Source organism: Passer montanus, unplaced genomic scaffold, assembly GCF_014805655.1.
Source record: "Passer montanus isolate IOZ18808 unplaced genomic scaffold, ASM1480565v1 scaffold9, whole genome shotgun sequence".
Taxonomy (NCBI): Eukaryota; Metazoa; Chordata; class Aves; order Passeriformes; family Passeridae; genus Passer; species Passer montanus.
Window position 1 is genome coordinate 14,956,800 of NW_024374367.1, and position 23,158 is coordinate 14,979,957.

At 41.0% G+C, this 23,158-nt stretch overlaps 1 protein-coding gene across 3 annotated transcripts in view; it reads left to right on the top strand.

The window, feature by feature from the left end:
• Nucleotides 1-23,158, top strand: part of CNTN6 (contactin 6) — a 125,212-nt gene that overhangs the window by 41,787 nt on the left and 60,267 nt on the right. Inside the window, exons 3-5 of one of the 3 annotated variants that reach the window (XM_039695527.1) lie at nucleotides 1,102-1,228; nucleotides 6,436-6,611; nucleotides 22,632-22,727. In XM_039695527.1, the coding sequence (XP_039551461.1) occupies nucleotides 1,102-1,228; nucleotides 6,436-6,611; nucleotides 22,632-22,727 (399 nt within the window). The remainder of the gene's footprint in view (nucleotides 1-1,101; nucleotides 1,229-6,435; nucleotides 6,612-22,631; nucleotides 22,728-23,158) is intronic. The other 2 variants (XM_039695528.1, XM_039695529.1) reach the window with 2 other exon arrangements.

Genomic DNA, 23,158 nt, shown 5'->3' on the forward strand with positions numbered 1-23,158 from the left:
GTCTAAATTCCATTTAGGAAAAAAAACATGGGAAATTAATCCCAGGTTCACCAAAATATTTACATTTTTATGAGGTGAAGTAGGGTTTTTTATGTACATCAGGTAGTTCACCACTGGCCCAGTTGGGTACAGGGATTTAAAATGCAGAACGATGATCCCTGGGTCATTTTGTGGCTTCAGAAAAACTTCTCCCTGGCAGTTCTGGGAAGGTAACGAGGACTGAGGAAATGAACCCAGAAGGGAAGCAAATTCCTCCCAAAGAAAAGACAAGTCAAAGGGTCAATTGTAGCAATAGTGAAAGAAGAAGTCTTCAAATTTGTCAAGGGACTAAACCCAGAAGAGTGGCAGGACAAGAAACAAAGATTATTTAAGCATCCCAGAGAGCTGCTCTGCCTTGCCCTTGTGGTTTGCTGAACAAATTGTCTTCTCCCCTGCTCCCCAGAACAAGGAAGATCACCATGAAATACAGAAGTAATTCTGGTTTGCCTTGCAATCAATCATTTAATTTTAGATATGATATAAAGGTTGATTACGTACTGCTACTCCTGTTTTAAAAGGATCAAAAAAGGATAGGGGAAAAAACCCAGAACACCAATAAACAAGCAAACAAAAACCCCATAAACAACCTCAAACCCAGGCCAGTATAAAAAAATCATACATAAAGTATACAAAAATAATATCTCAAGAGATGGGAAGGGTTAGAGGAGAAGGAGGTGAGTGATTCCCTTAGACTGTGCTGTGAGCAGGGAACACCAAAACAGAACCACAATTCCACAACTCCATCCTGTGCTGATCCACAGCACCAGGATGAGGTGGATGGGCACATTTAACAGTTGGCCAGGGAACTTCCATGGGAAACACGCAAAGAAGCTTCACTGTCACCTGCAAAATAAATCAGCAGCAGCTGAGCTCTGCGATTTTATTATCAATCAGCCTTGAAATATTTCCTCCTTAACAGTCCAGTGTCTGGAGGTGGATTCTCTGGTGAATATAATAACAGACCTTAACTTGCAGCTGAAAGCAAAGGACTCCAAAGGACAATTTTATGTGGAAGGACACGCTAAAGACATCTAATCTGAAATTATTGTTTTTCTTTCGCAGGGGAAGAAACCCTTCATGGGCCTATTTTTATCCAAGAGCCATATGATATCACTTATTCCATGGGCTCAGCAAATCCAGAGATCCTCTTGAACTGCACAGCTAAAGGATATCCACTGCCATACTACAGGTGAAGTCAACCTTGGGGAAATATTGTCTCACTGTGACTCTGAATTGTGTTTTATTCACTGCACCACCAGAAATAAATACCCCAAAATCTGTTGAGTGCTCACAGCAGGAATATACAAAGTTTAGAGTAAATCTGAGGAATGAAGGAAAAATATTTTTGCTGCTTTGCTGTAAAGAAAATTAACACAGGAAAACAAAATAATTGAAAATCATCCCCAAAGTATTTAAAAAATATACAGAATTAATTCTGAATTCACAGAACAGCTGGGAAAAATGGGAGAATGGAAGCACTGAGCATCTGTACTCGATAAAACTTTCCATACATTAATAAAAGCTTGGAAAGCAGAAGAGCAACATCCTTCCCTTTTCTAATTCCAGCATTTCATGTTTATATTTATGGTGTTTGTTTAGAGAAACAGCTCCAATACCTTACAGGAGTCACTTAATAAAACCTTGGTACAGAGGATTTTCTGTTTATTTGGTAACTATGGATTCATCACTTACAATATAACTTGTTGCCCCAAGGATCTGGAAATCCAAGTTGGATAAGAGGAAAAGCTGAGAATCTAAGGAAAAAACATACAAACAAACAAAAAAACCCCATTGTGCTTTCTTCAGAAAATAATGGGGAAAGTAATGGTTGAGGTGAAGGAAAATTATATATAAAAAATAAACCATTCATGCAAGGCATGAAAGAAAATTGTGTCCTATGAAATGCTTAGAGAATATTTATTGAAGAGATTTTAACTGCTGCCACCAGAGCCTTCCCTGGAAAGGGCCACCACAGGTTATCAGCTTGGCTTTTGGACTTCGTGGCTTGATTTGTCCCCAGACATTGTGTTATGAAAGAAACCCTTAATTTCTTTAATTTCTTTTATGGAAGGAACCCTCAATTTCCTTTATGAAAGGAACCCTTAATTTCCTTTTCACAGTGCAACTTCTCCTCCTATGAGTAGAAACTCTCGTGTGTTTCCCAGCCCATTTGTTCTTCCTGTTCTCAACATGAACCTCAGCTGGTTCAGGCCATGAATTTCAAGCCTTTCCAGATCATCCACCCATCTGTTTAATATTTAAGCAGCTTCCTAGAAAATTCCTGGACTCTTGTATCCCCCCATGAGTTCCTCACAGCCACAAAGAGCAGAGAGAGCAGCTTCCACCAGGCAGGAGAGCTGGGAAATCTCCCCCATCCCATAGTTGATATCCATATTTTACCTTTATTTTTTCTCTAACCACCCATTAATTAAATTCCTTGGGTTTTTATCATCATTCCCATTTATTTTTTTTTTTGCAAAGTCTCAGTGGCTCCAGCAAGGACATGAGATCAACATCTGGGGATGGATCCTGGAGCCCCGAGGTCAATTAAAAGTTATCAGACAATCACTGCTGCAATTACACCACAATTTGGAGGGAACAGGGAGCTTTTCACTTGTCTTTGATTTCACCACAGCTAATGCTGCCTTTGTCAGATAAGGATTGAGCCCATATATTTAATGTTCCAACAATTTTAGATAAATCAAGCCCAGTATGAAATTTTAATCATCTCCTTTGCTGAGTGATGGCAAAGAACAGAGGACTGCTGGAGGTTTCTCTTTGATTCAGAAATACAGAACCACTCCAACAGGAAGAAAGTTAGATACCACTTAATTTGCTATTTAGCAGTTTTTACATCAAGAAATTTGCTGATATGCCTTTTCTTGAAATAAAAAATGCTTAGCATTTCCTAAAAGTTTGGTTTTACTAGTACTCTTTTAGTTTTATAGACTTGTCAAAAGTAGCGATAATTTTTTGCAACTCCTCCTCAAAATGTTGTGTGTCTGAGAAGCACAGTGCAAGAATTGTGCAGAAATGTAGGTGGAAGGGCTGAGTAATGAAAATGAGACACAGTTTTCCCTTTGGAACTAACAGAGAACACAGATCACACTGCAAACACAAATATGGATGGAAGCATCTCTGAAACCATTAAGAAATCCATAGAAATGTTCTGATAAACATAATTTTATCTCTTATGTCTTTTTTATAGAGTCAAAATTGTCTATATTATCAGGTACATTATTCCAGGTGTTTCCTGGTGTTATGTTGGTGATAAATAAACAAAAAAATTAAATTAGATTTATAATTTTTTGCACTTAAGCTTTTTTGGTTATAGTCACCAGACGGATTATCACCAATTAACTCAATGAATTTTACATTTTTTTTTTATTTTTTTTTTTTTTTTTTTTTTTTTTTTACTTCCAGCCTATCCATGAACACCCTGCAGTGTTTCCAGCAATATTTTGACATTTTTTGTTTGATTTCAGGTGCTGTCTTTTCCTGCACTTCCATTCAATATCCAGAGCAATCCCCCAGTCCTGCATTTTCATGCAAGTTGGAAATTGAGGGTGTTTTCCCCTCCATAATCTTCTCAGGGAGGAGTCAATGGAACCAATAAATAAATCCAAGGGCAGCATAAGCAGCACTGGTTAGAAGAACATTTTAATATTTCAGCCCAACACAGAGTGCTGCACTAAAAGGAGATAAAGAGATTCAAATGCAATCCAAATCCAAGCAGCACGAGGATAACTGGAGCACACAAATGAAAGGGAGGGAACAGAGCACAAAGTCTACGAGGCTTGCAAGTGACATCAAACATGTTCATAATCATTGCATCAAGCTGGGGAATGATTCCCAGTAATCCCAAAAATCCACCCTGGACACAGAAATTGCAGCTTTGCTCTCGTGTCCTTTTCCCTGGAATGCTGGTCCTTGGCTCAGTGCAGATTCTGCCTCAAAAGTAGATTAAAAACTTCAGTCTCTGCTGCCTTGTTCACAGGCAGGAGTTTTTACACTTCCCATTTTCTTCCTCACTGGAAGTGCTGTTCCTGAAGGGGAGTTTTGCAAATCCTTTTCCCAATTACAACAAAGCCTCAGGTGGCTTGGCAGGACATTTCCATTTGAATGCAAATAATCTAAGAAATATAGAACACAATGAAGTCATAAAAATATTGATATTTTTATTATAGCAGCATGCTGAAAAGAGAATTTATTAAACCATGTGAGCATATACCCACTCACAGTCCTTGGGCTCCTAGGGAACTGATCAATTCAGCATCCGAATATAGGAAATTTTTTAAAGTTTAGGTTCTGAAACAATTGGTGAAAGAAAAACAATCCAGGATGTATTTCCCATAATTGAGGAAAAATATTTTCCAATGGTTGCATGAAAAAATTCACAAAAATGCATCGATGTTCTCTGACTTAATGGGTTTATGTTAAAAATTCCCTAAAATAATTATCCAGATTTCTGTGTATTAATACACTGCAGAACACACAAAGTCATTAAATCATTGTCTACCACATGAATTCATTAATTCCCTTCCTTCAGTGATGTAAACATATTAATTAGGGAAAAAGCCCACACCAGGAGCTGAACCCCTGATCTATATGCAAAGTTTAATAATCATTGTACCATGGTGATTAGAATGATTATGGGGATACTGTGAAGAATTCATTTGCAGCAGCTAAGCCAACGTCTTCACATTTGTTTGGAAAAACAATTATAGATCTTAATTGGGAGCCATGCAATGATGACAGCAGTTATTTCAGTGATTGATTCTGAAATTAAAAAGAACTGGCAAATTAAATACCAGAATATCTTAGATTAGAAAATGGAAAGCTTTAGACAACTTGGAGCATATGTAAATCCTGAAATATGGCAAAATGCTAACGATAATACCCTAAAATAACAGCAAAACCTAAACCAACTAAAACAAATATCAAAAAGGAATCCAGGAGTGGTATGGAAACACCAAAAATCAGCTGGAATTTGTAGGAAGAATTCCTGAGTTGCACCCAAATTTTTCAGTGTGGATGCATCCATGAAAGGGGAGACAGCAACCCAAAGAAATGATTTTTCATTATTAGAATTTGCTCACAGAATTCCATTGATTTCGTATATAATCAGTCATTATCTTTCAAAACAACAAGTGCTCACTTGAAGGTCAGGGCACTCCCTGTATTTGGAGCACAGAACTGCATTTCAGAGCCCAGTGTGGAAATCCTCCCAGAAAAAACCAGCTCCTGAGCAGTGTGGGTGTGTGGAGAGAGGGCTGGGAGGGGACTGGCAAAATCCTGTGCTGTGTATCCAGGTCAGATTTCCAGGGATAAAGTTTGCTTCAATTTGTTACCTGGAGAACCTGCCCTGACTTTCAGGAGCTCTGCAAATAAGCAGAAATGGATCATTTTTATGCTGTGATCCTTCAGGTAATGAACAAGGAGATGATTGCCCTTGGTTTGGGCACTGCCAGGAACCCAAAGTGAGCCTTTGGCAATTTCTGTGTGAACCTTCCACCCAATGGAGGGCTTGGAGTCACACCCAGACATCAACACAAATGAAAAAGGCTGAGGAGGTGGCTCTGATATAAAATCAGGAGAAGGAAATACCTGGTTGTGTCATTTTAGGATTGCTGACCACCTAAAAAGTGGCATTAAAAAACCCAAAACTTGCAGGCCTCAGTGGCTGAGTCCTTTATCCTTCCTTTGGCCCCCACGTGAGCAAGGAAAATTCAACCCTAGCATGACTAATGGCAAAGCCACAAAAATTCCCTTCCTGAAACACATAATATTTATTTTCTTTGAGAGAGAAATTGTATTTTGACATCTGTAAGCAGCTGGGTAATGTTGCAGACACAATCCATTTTCTGCTTAGTGGACTAACGGGGACAAATGAAGATTTAAAATAGCAGCGTTCTCATCATTAAATGATCAGTCTCAGACTTGCTGGGTAAAAACTTCCCTCTCAGCTCTTGTTCTGCCCTCTCAAGTGCAATCCTTCCTGATCTACATCTCCAAAGCATTTTGGTTGCCAATTTCATGATTAATCATTTGCAAGGACTGTAAAGCACATTCATATTATAAAAAATAATGCAGTTGTAGACAAGGTATAAACATCCCCCCTCCGGACTGAATGGATAACTTTGTTTAAATAAGTTATAATTACTTTTTGTGGACATTTGGGTGAACACTGGTGACTGAAGTAAAGATTTTCCAAAGAATACCATTATTGCTATCATTATGATTGATGTAAGAAGCAGTCGTGTGTGAAAAATGATCTAATTTTGTGATATTTAACTACATTTTTATCATTACAGGTATGCTACAGCACACTATTTAAGATAAATATGAATAGGCTCTGTAAATTATAAGCATAATTTGATTTTTTTCCCCTCAAAGGTGGAAGCAAAATGGCACAGATATTGATCTTACCATGAGTTATCACTACAGGTTGGTTGGAGGCAGCTTGGCAATCAATAACCCACATAAAAATCAGGATATTGGAACATACCAGTGTTTGGCCACAAATTCATTTGGAACAATTCTGAGCAGGAAGGCAAAGCTTCAATTTGCATGTAAGTTGGGAAGATCATATTTATTAGAGCATTATTTTCCTATTAATTCTGCACATGGACTGTAATTTATTGGGTAATTAAAGGATCATTGGGGATTCTGTCCAAAAGGTTTGACTTCCTTCTGCACTGCTTATTCCTAAAAAAACCAAAATGTTCCTAGTAAATATTAATAACAAAACCAGACATCTGATGGCTGCTGCCCTCGGGAGCCAGAATAAAAATCAGGAAATTGAAAGGTCAAGGAAAATGAGCACAATTATCTTCACTTAATAAAGGTGTTCTCACTTTTTAGGACAGTGGTTTTGTTGTTATCCCACAGGTAGCTACAGCTGGAGTGGTGGGGGAATTGTTGCAAAAAGTTGGGCTTTGAGTTTTCTGTAGCTAATGAGGTCTAATTGAGACACAAAACCATTGTTCCCCTAATTGGCACACTGATTTAATTTTTTTTTTTACATTATGAAAGAAACACTCCTTTTCCTTACACCGTGTGTAAAAGTGTGAGCTGCTCTCTGAAATATTTCATATTTCAGCTCCCTCAGGTCGAGCACATTGTCTGTCTTGAGATGATTTAAAGTTGATTTCATCTTTGCTCCCCGTTTCACTCCTTCACAACTTCACAACCATTTTCACAAGGTTTGGATGCGGTGACCGAGTTCTGTGAACGCCCTGGGGAAGGGGGGGAACAACAGTGACAACCAAAAAACTCCAGATATTCCCTCCAGCCCTTTTTTTTTCACTCTAAAGCTCAGAGCAGTCTGTTGCTGGGAGAAAGCAATTGTTTTCAAAGCTCATTAATAAAACATGTGACTAAAGCCAACCTTGTGTCACTATTTCAGACACCAGCAAATGGATTAATTATTAATCTTGTTCCATTTCTCATAGCAAACCTGGTGTCACAGGGGTTACACAAAGGAGACATCAGAGGTCAGGCTGGTTCACAGAGTCTCTTTCCACAGAGCTGATCAAAAGGTGTATCACTGGTACCTCATTTAATAATGTTTTACCCTGAATTTCTCAAACAGCTTTGATTTCCAAGAGCTGGTCAAATGTAAAAAAAAAAAAAATTGATTCATTATTTTACCACTTTTTCTGCTGAAATATTTTTTCAAGCCAGACTTCCTGTGTGGGAATTTTTTTTGAGATTTGGAGGTGAAAGTTGGCTAGTGACAGAATTCCATTTTAGAAAGAGGCAAGAATAGACAGCCACCTCAAAATTGTCCACGGAGTCTGTAATCCCCATGGAACCAAGGCAGGCCAGGCAGGGAGCTGGGAAAAGAACTAAGGAAAGGGAATATCCTTAAATGAAGGCACAAAAAAGGTGTACAAAAAATAAAATTAAAAAAAAAGCAGAGGGAAGGAAGGAAAACCAGGAATATCTGTGAAAGAAAGAAGGCTCTGGTGATTATTCAGCATTATATATCAAGCAGTTCCTTTATTTAAGCTTTATACCCCCACTCAAATACTTCCCAAAGTTCCTGCAGGGAGCAGGTCCCAGAGCTGGGTCTGGTTTTTCCCCAGCTCTCACTCTGCTCCAGTCCTCCAGCTCTAACAGCACCACAGAATCCTAAATTTATCCTATAATCAAGCACTACACCACTTTTCCAGTAGTGGTGACAGATATTTACCTCTTTCCCCATGGAGAAGAGAGAGGACAGACAAATCAAAGGCTGTTATTTACACTGACAAGCACAAATTTACAGGAAAATGCTTCAATTTAGCAGCATCACTGCAGAACTGGGAGTTTTAAGTTGTCTTACAATAGGGAAAAAAACCCACAGTACCTAGAAAACGTCATAATGACCTGATGAGAATAGTGGAACAAATTACCTTGAAACTCTTATTTCACAGTCAACATTGCCTTGTTTCTTATTTTCATGTTGCCATTCAATTTAATTCTTTGTTTCAACCAATACTTCAGGCTATATCTTGAAATCCAGGCAGGCAGGCACGTTGCTGTGATGACACTTTCATTCAACACCTCACAAAATGGGATTTTTCCCTGGACTGGAATGTCTGGCATATTATTGCAATCTCCCTGATAAAGAATTGAATCAAACCTATTATCCAAGTACCAGGGTTCCTGTGTATTTGTCTCTTTACTACAAGGTAACTAACTCTGAGTTGGAGTTTGAATTAATGATACCTCCAGAAACCTATTCAACATGTCAACTTAATATATAAAAAAATACTTTTTTCCTCTGTTCAAGATACCAAGTTCTCCGAGAAGCAAAATAAATGCAGGACGAGATTAGAAATATGTCTTCAGATTCAGCTGGAGTTTGGTGCTTATCCTCTATTAAAACCAGAGCTGTCAAAGGAAAGCTGCAGGAGGAATATTGTACAGAAGGCAGTGGCATAGATTATTAAAGCTACAAGCTGAAAATGAGAGACAGCATCAGGGAGAGGGAGCGCGTAAATGCATTAGCGGGATGCAAGGATGGCAGGCCCTTGGCATCCCCGCTTCCTGCACAAGGCTTGTTTTGTCATAAATAAACTCAAAAGCTCCCTGTAAATCCTGCACGTCTCCTGCTCCCCTGCCAGCAGTACATTTGGAGCAGCCCACGTGTGTTTTTGCAGTTGTTGAGGTGGAAGTTTGTGAAGGTTTGGTGTCGGGCCTCGGCTCTTGGAGCTGGAGCCAAGCACAGGAGGAGGGTCCTGGTCCAGGCTGGAGTCATGGCCTGCCACCCACAGGCCTTCTCCCCTTCCAGGTCAGCGGTGACACCCAGCACAAGGTCACCTAGAACACTTCAGCTCAGCCTAAAATGAAGTCAAAGCCTTGGGAAGTTCATCTTGGAGCTAGGCCCGAGTCAGCTTGAAGGAGGAGATGAGGACATGAGAGCTTTTCCTTCAGCTTTTACACAATTCAGAATCACAGACTCACTAGAGGACACAGTTTTAAGCTACACCAGGGGAAGTTTAGGCTGGACTTTGGGAAAAAGTTCTTCACAGAATGAGTGGTTGGGCATTGGAATGGGCTGCTCAGGGATGTGGTGGAGTCACCATCCCTGGAGGGGTTTAAAAAAGGCTGGATGAGGACTTGGTGTAACACTGCCATGGTGTAGCACATAAAGTGGTGTTAGGTCATAGGTTGGAGGTCTTTTTCATCTTTAATTATAGAATCACAGAATTAACAGGGTTGGAAAAGACCTTTGAGGTCATCAAGGCCAGCCTTTGCTCAATCTCCCCCTGCTCATAAACCACATCACAAAATTTCACATCTATTCATTTTTTGAACACTTCCAAGCATGGGGACTCCATCACTTCCATGAGCAGCTAGTCCCAAAGCTTGGCGACTCTTTCAGTGGCAAAATTTTTCCTAAGGCATTTTTGTTTAAGGCATTTCATGCCTTAAGAAAAGACAAACAAAAAACCTGTTGGGAAAAACTGCTTCAGTATGGCTTCAACCAGAACTTTCTCTCAAGGCACACAGGGGATTTGCTTTAATTATTTCCTCAGTTTTAAGCAAAAATAACAGTGTGCAAACAACTGGTCTTGAGGGAAATCCCCGTAACAGGCTGCATGAAACAGCCTGTCCAGGCCTGTTACTTGTTCTTTTAGTTCTCAAACACATCTATAGCAGAGGCATTAAGGGATATGCAGGAGAATTAAGAAGTGCAATTAAACAAACCAGAATAAAAAAGGACTCCACAATGAAAAAGAATCAAATGCAAAGCTAATTCATAATTATTCAGGGCATAAACCCAGAAAATTCGGTATTAATTGAAAGCTTCTTGTTGCTTAGGGATCTTAAATTAGATTCTCAGTCAAATTATTCTATCCTTGATGATAAAAGTCATGATGATTGCAGCTTTCTCAGACCTGAAATTCTGAAAAACAAAGACAACAATCTAATTTAATGCCTAGAATTGGTCTCTTTGCCCTGAACCACACAGGAGGGCACACAGTGGAGCCATTAGTATTTTAAAGGTCCCCACAATGCTACAGACCCAGGGAGGATTTCTCCTTGGATTTTTTTGGCTCCAACCACATTCTCCTGGTTTTCAAAGTGGTGCTCAAGGGCTTTGCTTGATGCTTATTCTCCAAAGCATTTTCCTGACGCTGCCACCCTCCCTGCTCTTGGCCAGTGATGATTGCTCACAGCAGTGTGGCTCAGAGTGACAGTGCACTTGGAATGAAATCTGCAGCTCCCAAGAGCTTCCACCTGCTTTTTGTCAGAGACAGAAGACACAATTTTGCTGAAATAACAAATTAGAGGCAAAAATTCCTCCTGGACTGAGTTTTTGTCATTCCAAAACACAAAAATAGCATCCCATCATTAGCATTTAACCATTTCAGGGAGGAATATATTAAACCAAATCAAACCCATGTAGTGTTTGCTGGATGGTGACAGGCTGAGCTTTAGCAGAGCCCTGTTGGAGGGGCTGGCTGGGAGATGCTCAGCCAGCATGAAAGCCCACTTTTCATCTGATTACTTCATCGTGTTATTTACCTTTGAGTGCACACAAATTACAGAAACATCACAAAGCAATCCAGCAGCCTCAGGATGTCATAACCCTTTTCACTGGCAGTGTATGCTTTGAAACAGAAAATGGAAAAATCAATAGGCTTGGATCAGATAGGCTGAATTTGCAAAATCTGGACATGCATGAATTTAAGGCTAAATGGCACCTACACTTCTGGCTGGGTTGTGTTGTGGTGCTGTGTGTGTCCAGAAATCCCTCTGTAACAATTGTATTTGATTAAAAGGTGTGCTAGCTGTTGTAACTACCACCTGGAGTAAAGCTCTCTGGGTCTTTAAGCTGATTGTTAATTCATCACAGCACAGGAGGGCTGGAATACTGATCAGGCTCCCTGGCAGATGATTGCAGGAATGAACTCTGGCAGTGCCTTTCTTTCTCAAAAAGAGGCATAAACTGCTCAGTTCAGCACTCAACAGGCACTCAGGGATGACCAGCTGATAACTGAGGAGCAGGAACAGCTCAGCTTGCCAGTGCCAGGAAAAGTTCATCATCAAAAATACATCCCCAAAAGTTTGACTTGGTTTTCTAAATTCCCTTTTCCCCTTTAGGAACATGTAAGGTAAAGCCATGGAATTGCCTCTATCTACAGAGAATCATGGAATGGCCTGGTTGGAAGGGACGTTAAAGCTCATCCAGTTTCACCCTCCGCCACCTTCCACTACCCCAGATTTCTCCAAGCTCCAATGTCCAACCTGGCCTTGGACGCTTTCAGGAATCCAGGAGCAACCACAACTTCTCTTGGCACCCTGTGCCAGGGCCTGCCCACCCTCACAGGGAGGAATTTCTTCCCAATATCTCACCTAACCCTGCCCTCTGTCAGTTTGACAAGTTCCTCCTTGTCTTGTCCTTCCAGGACCTTTCCAAAGTCTCTCTCCATCTTTCTTGTAGCTCCCTTCAGGCACTGGAAGGCTACCATGAGGTCACCACAGAACTTGTCTTCTCCAGGCTGAACAATCCCAATTCTCTCAGTCTCTGTCCTCATTCCAGCACCACTCTCTACCCTACACGTGCTGAGTAGTGCACTGACCTCACCTGTTTCAAAAGGGTGGCCTTCTATATAATCCTGGAATGGTTTGGGAGGGACCTTAGTGTTCATCTCATCCCAACCCCACTTCCCCTGATGCAGAAACACATCTCAACTGCAGACATGGGGAGAATCAGCCATAAAATTCTCCTTTGCACGCTCTGCACAGCCCTCCTGGTGATCCTGGTAACACGTCCCAGTCTTCCCTTCAGCTGGGAAGGAACAAATGTGACCTGCAGTGGGAACATTTGCTGTGGATCGATCCTGTCTGGAGGATGGAAGTGCTGCTGTCATCTCTTCCATATGTCACTAAAAAGGCTCACAGCTCAAAATTGCCTTTTGGACTTTTAAGCACAGGTAGAATCCAATATCACTGCAGCAGCAGCAGCAGCAGCAGCCGCCACCCTCCCTGGTGTGGGGAGCTGAGGGCCAGACTCTAAGTAAAATGAGTTACAGAAAATAAACCCTGTATTTTGTCAAAATTCTGCTTGGAGTGGAAAGAAAGAGAACTTTCATTTATCACTTCTGATTGTTATGGACACTCTGTGCCAATGCTCCAGCTCTCTCTGCAGCAGTTCCCGTGGCAGGAGACCACACCAAGGTCTTTGCTTAATGGATGCTCTCCATGGAGCAGACCCAGCAGCCTTAGGCTTGTTTTCTTTTCTGCCCCTTTGTTTCACAGAGTTTCTTCAGAAAATCAGGAAAAGCCTGGTGAGAACCATTGTTGTAAGGAATATGACGTTTCCAGGAGTAACAGCCCCAACTCTCCCAGCTGTCTTCACAGGAGAAGTGCTCCAGCCCTCTGATGAACCTGGTGGCCTCCTCTGGGCTGGTTCCAACAGGGAGGGGTCTCTAAGGGGTCAGTGTCCTGCTCTACCCACCCCAAACTGGGGCACTGGGCATCCTTCAAGGCCACTTTGAGCAGAACACATGCAGACAACCCTCTGAAGTGGTGCAATTTAATCACCCCAAGAACAAATCCACTGCAAGACCTCACCCTGCTCAGCTCATCTCCCCGCTGAGCTTCCCAGTGTTTATTTCTTTGCAGAATTCTGTGCACACAGAGCCTCTCACAGGCTCCAGGAAAAGCAGGAACCACCACTCAGCAGTGATGAAGCAGGAAGCCTGCGAGGGTTTCACCTGCCTGCTGACAGGACAAGGCAGGGTGATGATAGAACTTCTATTTTAAAACTCTGATATCACAAGAATGGGATTATGCAAATCTCCTGACATTCCTGAAGACACAAAGAGCAGCCTGGAATCTTAAAACCAGAAGATATGGGTGTATCTCCATAAGGAAGGGGGTTTGCTTTCTCCATCATTCCCTCTTTTAGTCTCCTCTGCATTCTCACAGCCTATGTGATGCCCACTGACACCAAGTGTCCTGTTTATTTTAAGTTGTAACAGACCAGGCACATCAGAAATTCCATTTTCTGCCCCTCCAATGGTTTAAACATCTCTCTCAGAGTACTTAAGCACTGTGTTCAAGGCTCTGCTCTATCAGCACTTGGTTAAAGCTGCTTTATTCCAGGTTAGTTCCTTAGACTTTTGTTATAAAAGGAGGTTTTTTATCTGTGAAACAGAGATCTACAATGCAGAGAGGTTGTAAGGAGCGTTACAGGCAGTGAACCAGGCAGATAAAGTAGCAATAGGGAACATAGAAGTATTTGAAGATTATCTTTTAGTTCTATATTACTTACTCTTCTTTAGGTCCTTTAAAAGTGTTTATCCTAAATCAACCCATTGCCAGTTGTATTGGAAAAGCAATATATGTGATTGAGATATGGTGAGGAACAAAGCATCCACAGGTCCCACAGCTGATAGATTCTGATTGATAAAATTTAATACTGGGGAAGGATAAAACCTGTCTATGTTTGCAGTCTGGGTGATCTGCTATTTTATCTGTTCTCCTTTCATTACAGACAAGATGATGTAGATTCCAATACATTATTGAGTGAAATATCCACGATTTTCATGTGAGATTGCTCATTTTCTGGCATGACAAAAGAAGTTATGGTAGAGGTTTGCAAGGGAAAAATATTACAGAATTATTTGGAATAAATGATTGGCTTTTTTTCCTAATAAAAATACTGAAATTGATTGATCAGTTATTTTTGCAGTGAAGGTTGATAATGTGTAATGTTTTAAGGCAGCAGATAAACTTGTCTATTCTGTAGCTGATACTGGAGAAGGAGGAACTGTGTGTAACATTTGGACTTTTCATGGAGTGAAGGAATGAGGTCACAGGCGCTGCTTTTCTTAACAAAAACCACATCTGGCACAGAGAATGCACTGAGCTGTAAATACCTATTTCCAAATGCTGCAGCAAGAACAAATAATGTAACCTACACCTGAAGTCCCACTGGCAGGATTCACATCCAAAAATCCCCTACATCGATCGCTCGGGTAAATCTTGACATTCCCATTGGAAGGAATTCTTCAAGGGCTTTGCAGCTGGAATGAGGGAGGTAAAGAAGGGGCTGGAGATAGCTCAGGATAGTTCTACAAGAAGTTATTCTGTGCTGGATCAAGATCTCCAAAGGGCTGGGCAGGAATTTGGGAAGGGCTGAAACAGGCACGGACATTGTCAGCAGTGTGTGAGAGCTCTTTCTTCCTTGCCACTTTTCCTCTCTTCCTTGCCATTTTTATTGCATGTATTACAAGCCTTGATTATTATTTTGTTGGCAGAAGCATTATAAAAAGAATTAGTGGGATTTTATCCATCAGAACCCAGGGCAGGGATGCCAGAGGTGCTTCTGCAGAACCAGGCTACAGTTACGTGTCCCCAGCGACAAGGTCAAGGTTCCTAAACCATCTCCTCGTAGTTAAAATCAGATTGCTGTGGGAGCAGTGGGAAATATGAAGGAGAAGAGGGTTTGGATAAGAATTAACCCCCCTGCCAAAAGGACATTTGCCACAGCATCCAAGGCCATATCCCCTAGAAGTTGGGAGGATCACTGTACTTGTGCCAGGGACAAATCCAACCCTTGAGGTTCAGCCCAGGGAGAGAAATCTGTCTTTAAGAGCTCTCCAATCTGGAGAAAACTCCTGCAGACGGCGAAGTGACTCTGGTGATGACAGGTGACAAATGAACTGTGCGGTGACAAGTGAGAAAACTGTTCAGGAATATAAAATATTTAACAAATATTCCCTGTGTGCCCCTCCCTGGGAGAGGGGCAGCTCCTCAGCTGTGCCTCTGGCCTGCAGATGGGCTCTGGAGCAGGAGCCCCAAGGCTATGTCAACACTTACTGCTCAGAGCAAGTCCTGTGCTCAGCTCAGGAGAGAAATTTAATATTTTATGCTGCTAACTCTGTAAAAGCAGGGGAAAAAATAACAAAGGCCAGATGTAGACCAGCTCTACAGCTTCCCAGCATATGTTTCTGTGCTCTGGGTTTGTTGGTGCATGAACAAAAATCAAGCCAGCTCAGGGTTTTTCCCCCCTCACCTCACCCTCCCTGTTTAATTTAGTTGTGACCTTCCACTTTTTTCCTCTAGAGAAGCTTGATATTACCTTGTAAAGGGCATTTCCACTCTTTAATTGAATAAGACAATCAGACTGTGGCAGAAATTATTGTTCCCCACCTTGAAAATGAGTGCCTGGATTGGCCGTTCAGATCATTTAAGCTGAATTGAGGACCCAGGGCCTGTGTTCATCCTGAAGTGTAAATTACAGGTCCTTGCCCTTGGAAGCTCCAAAGTAATTTAACTAAATAAGGAAGCACTGATGAAGGTCTTTGGATGATTACACAGCTAAGGACAGGACCAGTGATTGTGGTTTTCCCTCTCTTTTTGACAAGCAACTCCATCAGGGAGTTTTGGTGGACAGGGCAGCTTTCCTTTTACCCACTCTGGCTTGCAACGCTCCTCTAGGGTGGAAATGAGAACAAAAGTGGGAATTCCAGTGGATTTTTGACCTGTCCTGATGAGAGGAGACACTCAGGCATTGTCCAGGCTGCTCCTGGCTGACTCAGTTCCAAACTTCCAGACCTGAGGAGTTAAAGGCTCACAAGTGTTTCAGATGGAGCAGGAGAACTCAGCAGGTATTGAGGAGAAAATCCAAGTATTTAAAAGGCAGGAAATGGGAAATACTAAGCGGCTTTCAGACACCTTAATTAGAGATAACACCACTCTTAATCTCAGAATTGAATTCATAGAAAATCAATTAGAACATTTAAAAAATTGAGATTAGATGCTAACGGGGAAAGATTAATGTATTGACAGAATTATCAAGACAAAGGAACTGTCAGAGGGTTTGTTCAGCAAGTTTAGTGCAGTTTGAAAAGCTGAAAAAGAGTTTACTTTGCCGTGGAAGTTGTAGGGAGGGAGATTAGCCATTCCTTTGGGAGATATTTGGAGAAAGAAGGATATTTCCATAACACACGCTGTAGAATCCAGGCTGCAAGAGGTTGGTGCTCATCTCCTTCAAGGCAATTCAGTACAAAAATACTCAGGAGAAGCAAAAAACAGGGATTGATGTTCAGGAGGGGTCTGGGGTGGTCTGGATAGGCACAACCTGTAGCTAAAAGGGCTTTAACCCCAAATTCTTTGGGACTTCCTTTATGTGAGAGAAGAAATAGCAAACCCAAAATCTGGAAGCATGGGGCCTTCCAGAATTTGAGATAATTTTAAAGATCCAATAGGCTTCATTTTTGTTATTTGTAGTTGTAACAGACCTAAATTCTCAGATTCAGGCACCAAATTCATCCCCAAATTGGGCCCCTAATTCATTACAGCCAGAGCAGAGGAAGGTAACTGATTTTCGGGTGATAACACAGGTGCTGGAAATACTCCCAGCAAATCATGACCAGGAGCTTCCTTGGAAAATGCTGAGCTTTGTACCCCATTTCCCTGTGAGGAAATTCCTGTGGTGCTGCATCACTGCAGGAACACCTCTGCTATTGCAATATATCACAGGCTATAAGAGACACAGAAGGAAAAAAAAGGGAACAGAAGTGATCTATCACAATTTGACACAGGCACATGGAAATGTGAGGAATTGTATTGATTTGTCCTCAGGAGCGTGGCTAATTTGTAAGGAGCTCTTACTCCTCATGCCTTAACATTCATTGCACATTTCAATACCAAGTAATTACAACCATTATATTTGGGATTATGTAATGACAAAACATTTATGAGGGGAAAAAAATATCAAAAGTTCAAGAAAGCATGAAATCACATTAATTCAGATGAACTGTGGTAATTATGCAAGGTGAAAAATTGGAGTTTCTCTAATTGTCTGTAACAATTTCATATATTAAAACACCCAAGTTTCCTTGGTTTCCTTGGAGAAGTTCTGTGCTCCTTCTTAGGATGGACAGGTTTGGAATGGATGGATTTGGGTAGACTATCCCTGAACAGGTTCAGGAATTTCCAACATGACTGGGACGTTGAAATGAATGAGTTGCTGTTTGTGATTTTGTTTTTTTCCTGTCCAATATATTTAATAAGCAATTCCCTAATCCCAGGAAAACTGACCTTTCACTCTGTTGTGTAGTTAAATTTGCTACTCCGACACCTGTAAGGCAGTTTCATATTAAAATAAAGCAAACGAAACCCCCAGATGTGTGGGTAATAGTGGTGGGGAAATTAGAATAAATGTATTAATGAGCAGTCAGCAAGTGGATGTTGTTTGGAGCAACCTGGTCTAGTGGAAGGTGTCCCTGCCCATGGCAGGAGTGGAACAGGATGGGTTTTAAAGCCCCTTCCAACCTAAAGCACTCTGGGATTTATGATTATCTCTATTATTAGGAGCTTTAATACATTAAGGAAAAAATAATGTATGGCTGAACCTATTAATTAACCTATTAATTATTGGAATTGCTTCAGCAGGAAAGTTTTCTGTCCACCACTTCCATTTTGTTTCTGTCTCCAGAGAGCATTTTTTCAGGCAAACACCTCCCCCAGCCTGGGTTTGCTTCTTTCACTGTCAGGTTTGTGCTCAGCAAAGTGACACCAATGGTCACCTTCACCCAACACTGATATTCTTCTCAAGCTCTGTTTTCATTCTGTTTAAAATCTACCAGGAAGACTTTCAGGCCATAAATCAGGACAAAGGCAGGTTGGAGCACCCTGGGATAGTGGAAGGTGTCCCTGCCCATGGCAGGGGTGGAATGCGATGGGCTTTAAAGTCCTTCCAACCCAAACCTTCTGTAATGCCATGATGAGATCCTTGACCCCAGAGGGTAAATTGGGTTACACCAGGTGAAAAATGCTCTGACCCATTCCTTCTCCCCACTCCTCCCTTCATTCCTGGCGAGGAGCTGACAGCCTCCTCCACCTCAAGAATTCCTGCTCCCATCAGAGAAAGCCATTCCCTGACCCCACCCCACAAAATGCCATATGTTTGGGGTGCTGTGAGCACAGCCCCTCCTCGCCCAGCCCTGCAACACTCCCAGCAGGAGACGAGGCCATGCCACACTCAGCTGAGTCCCTCCATTCCCATTCTTCCCTGGGAAGGATCACTCGTGCATCTGAGCATTTTGCTTGGCCTCCACGACCTCATTATCACATCCAACTGATTAATCATGCTCTACCAAGAGCAGTCTGCCAACACGCACAGATCTGGGGGGGAAAAAAAAGTGTTTTTTTGTTAAAACTCGCAGCTGAGAGAGCAATGGAGTGTGAGGGAACTCGTTGTTCTTCAAGTGAGATAAATACAGACAAAGAATGAAAGGAATTATGTAGGAACTAGGTGATAATTTATTTATAGATCTCTGCAGAAACACTGAAGTTAGCAAATATACCATCTGTTAAATAGTCATCTTATTCCTAAGTGCATATTAGCAATCTAAATGTGTGCCAAACACCTGATCTTAGCCTTCTTAGTTGATACTCTTTTTGACAAGCAACATTCTGCTTTATTAGGTTATGTCATGTTACGTTATAGAGCTGTGCTAGGGAACAGGAGCTGGAAGAACACAGTGCTCGTGCTTTCTTGGTGCAAATGAACACCCAGGGCAAGGAGAAGGGGTTTTGACAGCAGCCAGAATTTCAGCATAACAAGAACAAAGTAGAATATCTGTATTTGTATCCTCAGGTATTTTTTTTTTTCCCTCTATATATATACACTTAACACATTTCAAATTGCAATAAATCATCGAAAATGCAACCCCATAGGTTGGGAAATAGATGGAGAGATCTTTGTGGCAAAGACAAACATTATTTCTGAGGGTCCACCTCTTCCCTCTCTCATCCACCTGGACTGCAAAGCAAAAGTAGATTATTTTATAGCTCATTATTGAATCCATTTGAATGAGGTGTCACAATATTCCATGGGAGATGCTGCCTGCCTGCAGGAAGAGTCCAATAAAGATGAAAACAGAAGCAACACCAACTCTACTAATGAATTCTCTTCATCTATTTTGCCTTGGTTTGCTCTTTCAGAGGTTTGGGGTTCTTTTATTCTTCAATGATTCTTTAGTACAGAAAGAGGCACTGAATAAATTCACTTTGTACAATTATCTATCAAAATCAGTCAAAGCAAAAGATCATTTCTGGTTTGACCTGTGAAATTTTGGGGAGGGGAGGGTTTCTAAAGGATGCAGAATGATGAAGATCTTGGAGTTAAGCAATGCAATGAATTATTTAAAGAAAATGTCTTTTCCTAAAGACCTTTAAAAACTGGGTTAAATAAGGACATTGCATATTTGTCCCTGTCATGGGTGAGATGAAGAGATTAAATGATGATTTATGTGCCTCCACAGCTGCTTTTTTATACCTATGATTAATAAGCATAAAGGGATGGAAATCTCCTGTCCCTCACTGGAAAATCCGAGTTGCTTTGTATAACGAAACTACAAACAGGCCATGAAAGAGCCCAAACTCCTGCCTATGGATTTTGATCCTCAAGGTTGAAAAGTGGAGATTGAAAAGGCACAGCCAGCTTCTTTCCCTCATGGATTCAACTGAAAGGGAGTGGGTTTAGATGGGATATTGGGAAAAAATTGTTCCCGGGGAGGGTGGGGAGGCTCTGGCACAGGGTGCCCAGAGAAATTGTGGCTGCCCTGGATCCCTGGCAGTGCCCAAGGCCAGGCTGGAAGGGGCTTGGAGCAGCCTGGGATGGTGGAAAGTGTCTCAGGGGTGAGGCTGGATGAGCTGAGGTCCCTCCCAACCCAAAGCATTCCATGTTTCCATTAATCAAAAATAGTCCTGCTCCTTGCAAAACAGTGGATCCCTAAGAGATTTCATCCCCCTGCTTTTAATTATTCCAGTCAGGGACTCTTGTCACAGTTTTAATGGAGAGGCACGGACAGGTGACACAGCACCTAAAATGAGAGTAAAACTGATAACATGACATATTGTGTCATTAAACCAAAAATTGCTACTAGCAGCTCATTACTTTCCAAAATCTATTCCCATTTCAGAGCGAGGTATTACACAGTTAATTCTCAATTGTCAGGAAAACCTTTTCCTCCTGCTGCACTGCGCTTCCTTTATTTTTTCTCCCTCCTTTCTCGGATGTCTCATAATAACTAAAATTTTGTTCTCAGCCAAAAAAAAAAAAAAAAGGGGGCTGATTTCTCGCAGTGAAAATATTGGGAAGAATTACTTAGACAGCACAGATTTTCCATACTGCCCCAGAGTTTTTTGGGGGGTTAACTCTATTTTTAAGTAGAAATTTCATTTTGTTTTGTATTAGCAGCTGAGGTAAAGAGATAGGAAAGGGAACTGTGACCATTTTTGTTGATAGTGCCTGAATCTTAAAAAATTCTGAAATTTTTCACTTTTCTAATTTTTTAAAAAAAATTAATATAATAAATATGGGATTTTGAGGATCTTTCCCCCCTTGTCCCACGGCACAAAGCCTCAGACCTGGCACCCCAAGCAAATCTTGACAGGAATTCCAGGGACCACTTTTCCACACAAATATTTTGTGCTGGCCTTTTTCTTCTCAGAAACAATTGCCAGGAAAGAGAGAAAATGTGGTAAAATTTCTCAGATGAAATTTTCAAATTGAGTAAACAAATCCACAAATTCAGAGACTGGACTCTAATGAAGCCAAACTCTAATTAATCATATTACACCCATCTACTATTTTGTCCTTTATTTAGAAATACAGGATGGAATACAACTAAATATTTTTTTTCTATTTTTCTTGGCCTTTCTTGTGTTTTTTTTCCCTCTTGGACTACCCATAATCCAAGGCAGAGCTGTAGCCAGCAGGCAATTAAAAGAACATCAGAGTTTAAAACCCTTTCCCCGTGTATTGACAGGCCCCATCTATTGTGCTATGACAGCACGAGGAGGTGCTACAGGTGCTTAATTCAATCCAGCCCCCTCTGAGCAGACAATGTCTTCATAGGAGACCAATATCCAGGAGATGAAGAGGAGGAAAAGAAAAATTAACTGTGTAAAGTTCAGCTAAGGGGGAGAAAATTGATATATTGACATAAATAGCTGAGGCTGTACAGGTAGTAATCGTTATTGCTCTGACCAACGAGGGCTGTTTCTCTCTATTGAACTCTGGCTCAGGTTGGTGTTCAGCTGATGAAAAATGGAACAATTGTTTGAAACAAGAATCTGCAGCAAGGTAAATAAAATGAGCTTAGGGCAGGCAGTTTACAGCTCTGTGGTATAAAGAGGTTTAAGGGGAAGCTGATATTTATTGTATTAAAGCATATTTTGAATGAGTTTCGAGCAATCATTTCCCAAATGGCTCTAAGAAAATGGGAAGGCTTCTCATTAGGATGAGAACTGGATCAAAAAGTAAATAATGTTTTTCTTTAAAGCACATCTATTGTGTCATGTTTTGTAATTGAATTAACGAGAATCAGGCTGATAATTCTTCAACATCTCAGTGAAACATGAGGAAGCAGCAGATTGAGACGTGGTGAAAAATGGACATTAAGAGCCATAAAAATCACCTGTGGGAGATGGGCATGGACAGGAGATTTCCCACTAAAAGTCCTCTCTTCCTCCCCCCTGAAAACAATTGTAAAGCTCAAGGCAATTAAAACATATCCAAGCACTGCAGCCAGTTTGGGCCAGCCCAGAATCTTAAAGAAAATAACATATTTTTATCATCATTTAAACCTACACTCTGTGGGAGTCCTGCTGATCTTTAATTATCACTTGTATATATAGAACACAGCTGTTCTCTATTTCTATAGAAAAGGAAACACTATAAAATGCAATTTTTTTCCAACTCATGTAGATTAAGTCTTGCAAGTTCCAAAAAATGATGATGGAAAAGTAGTGGAATAATAGACTGGCTTTGCAATTAGAAATTGTAAACACAAATTCCCAAAGTTGCAGTAGAAATGCTGTAGGAATAAATATTTTGTGGATGCCAAAGGACTCAGTAATGGTCGGACTGGAGGATCTGGGAGGTCTTGTCCACCTTTAACGATCCTGTAATTCCACACTATCATGTTGGACAAGCTATTTTTGCATACAATTTCTCAATGAAATTAAATTATGCTGTTCTTGAGTTAATAAACTGGATAAATTGAGATGCAGTTGGGAATAACTCTGATGGACAATAACCAGGCCTTGTTTTCTCCTTCTCCCTCAAGACCTGGAAAACTTCGAGACAAGGCCGAGAAGCCCGGTGTCAGTGAGAGAGGGGCAAGGAGTGGTGCTGCTTTGTGGAACTCCTCCCCACCATGGAGGTACGCTGGGGACAGCCTGAGCAGCCCTGCTCTGCCTCAGGAGGAGCACAATTCCCTGGGGGATTAGCACTGGAATTTCCTCACACATCAGTTATTGGGGTTTACAACAAATTGGGATTTTGTTTCTTCAAAAGGCACTAGGTTCATGCCTTTTTAGGGGCCTTTTTTATTATTTTATTATTATTTTGTTATAATTTTATTATTAAATGTATTGTTTTATTTATTATTTTATTTATATTTATTATTTTCTATTACTTCTATTATTATTTTATGTATATTATTTTATTGTTATTATATCAGGGAGCAGTGATGCCTTAAGGAGCTGGAACAGAGGCTAGATGGACTTAAGAAGAATAAGCTTGTGCATCAATTACCTGGGTTTGTAATAAATTTGGATTTTATTTCTGCAAAAGACACTGGGTTCACGCATT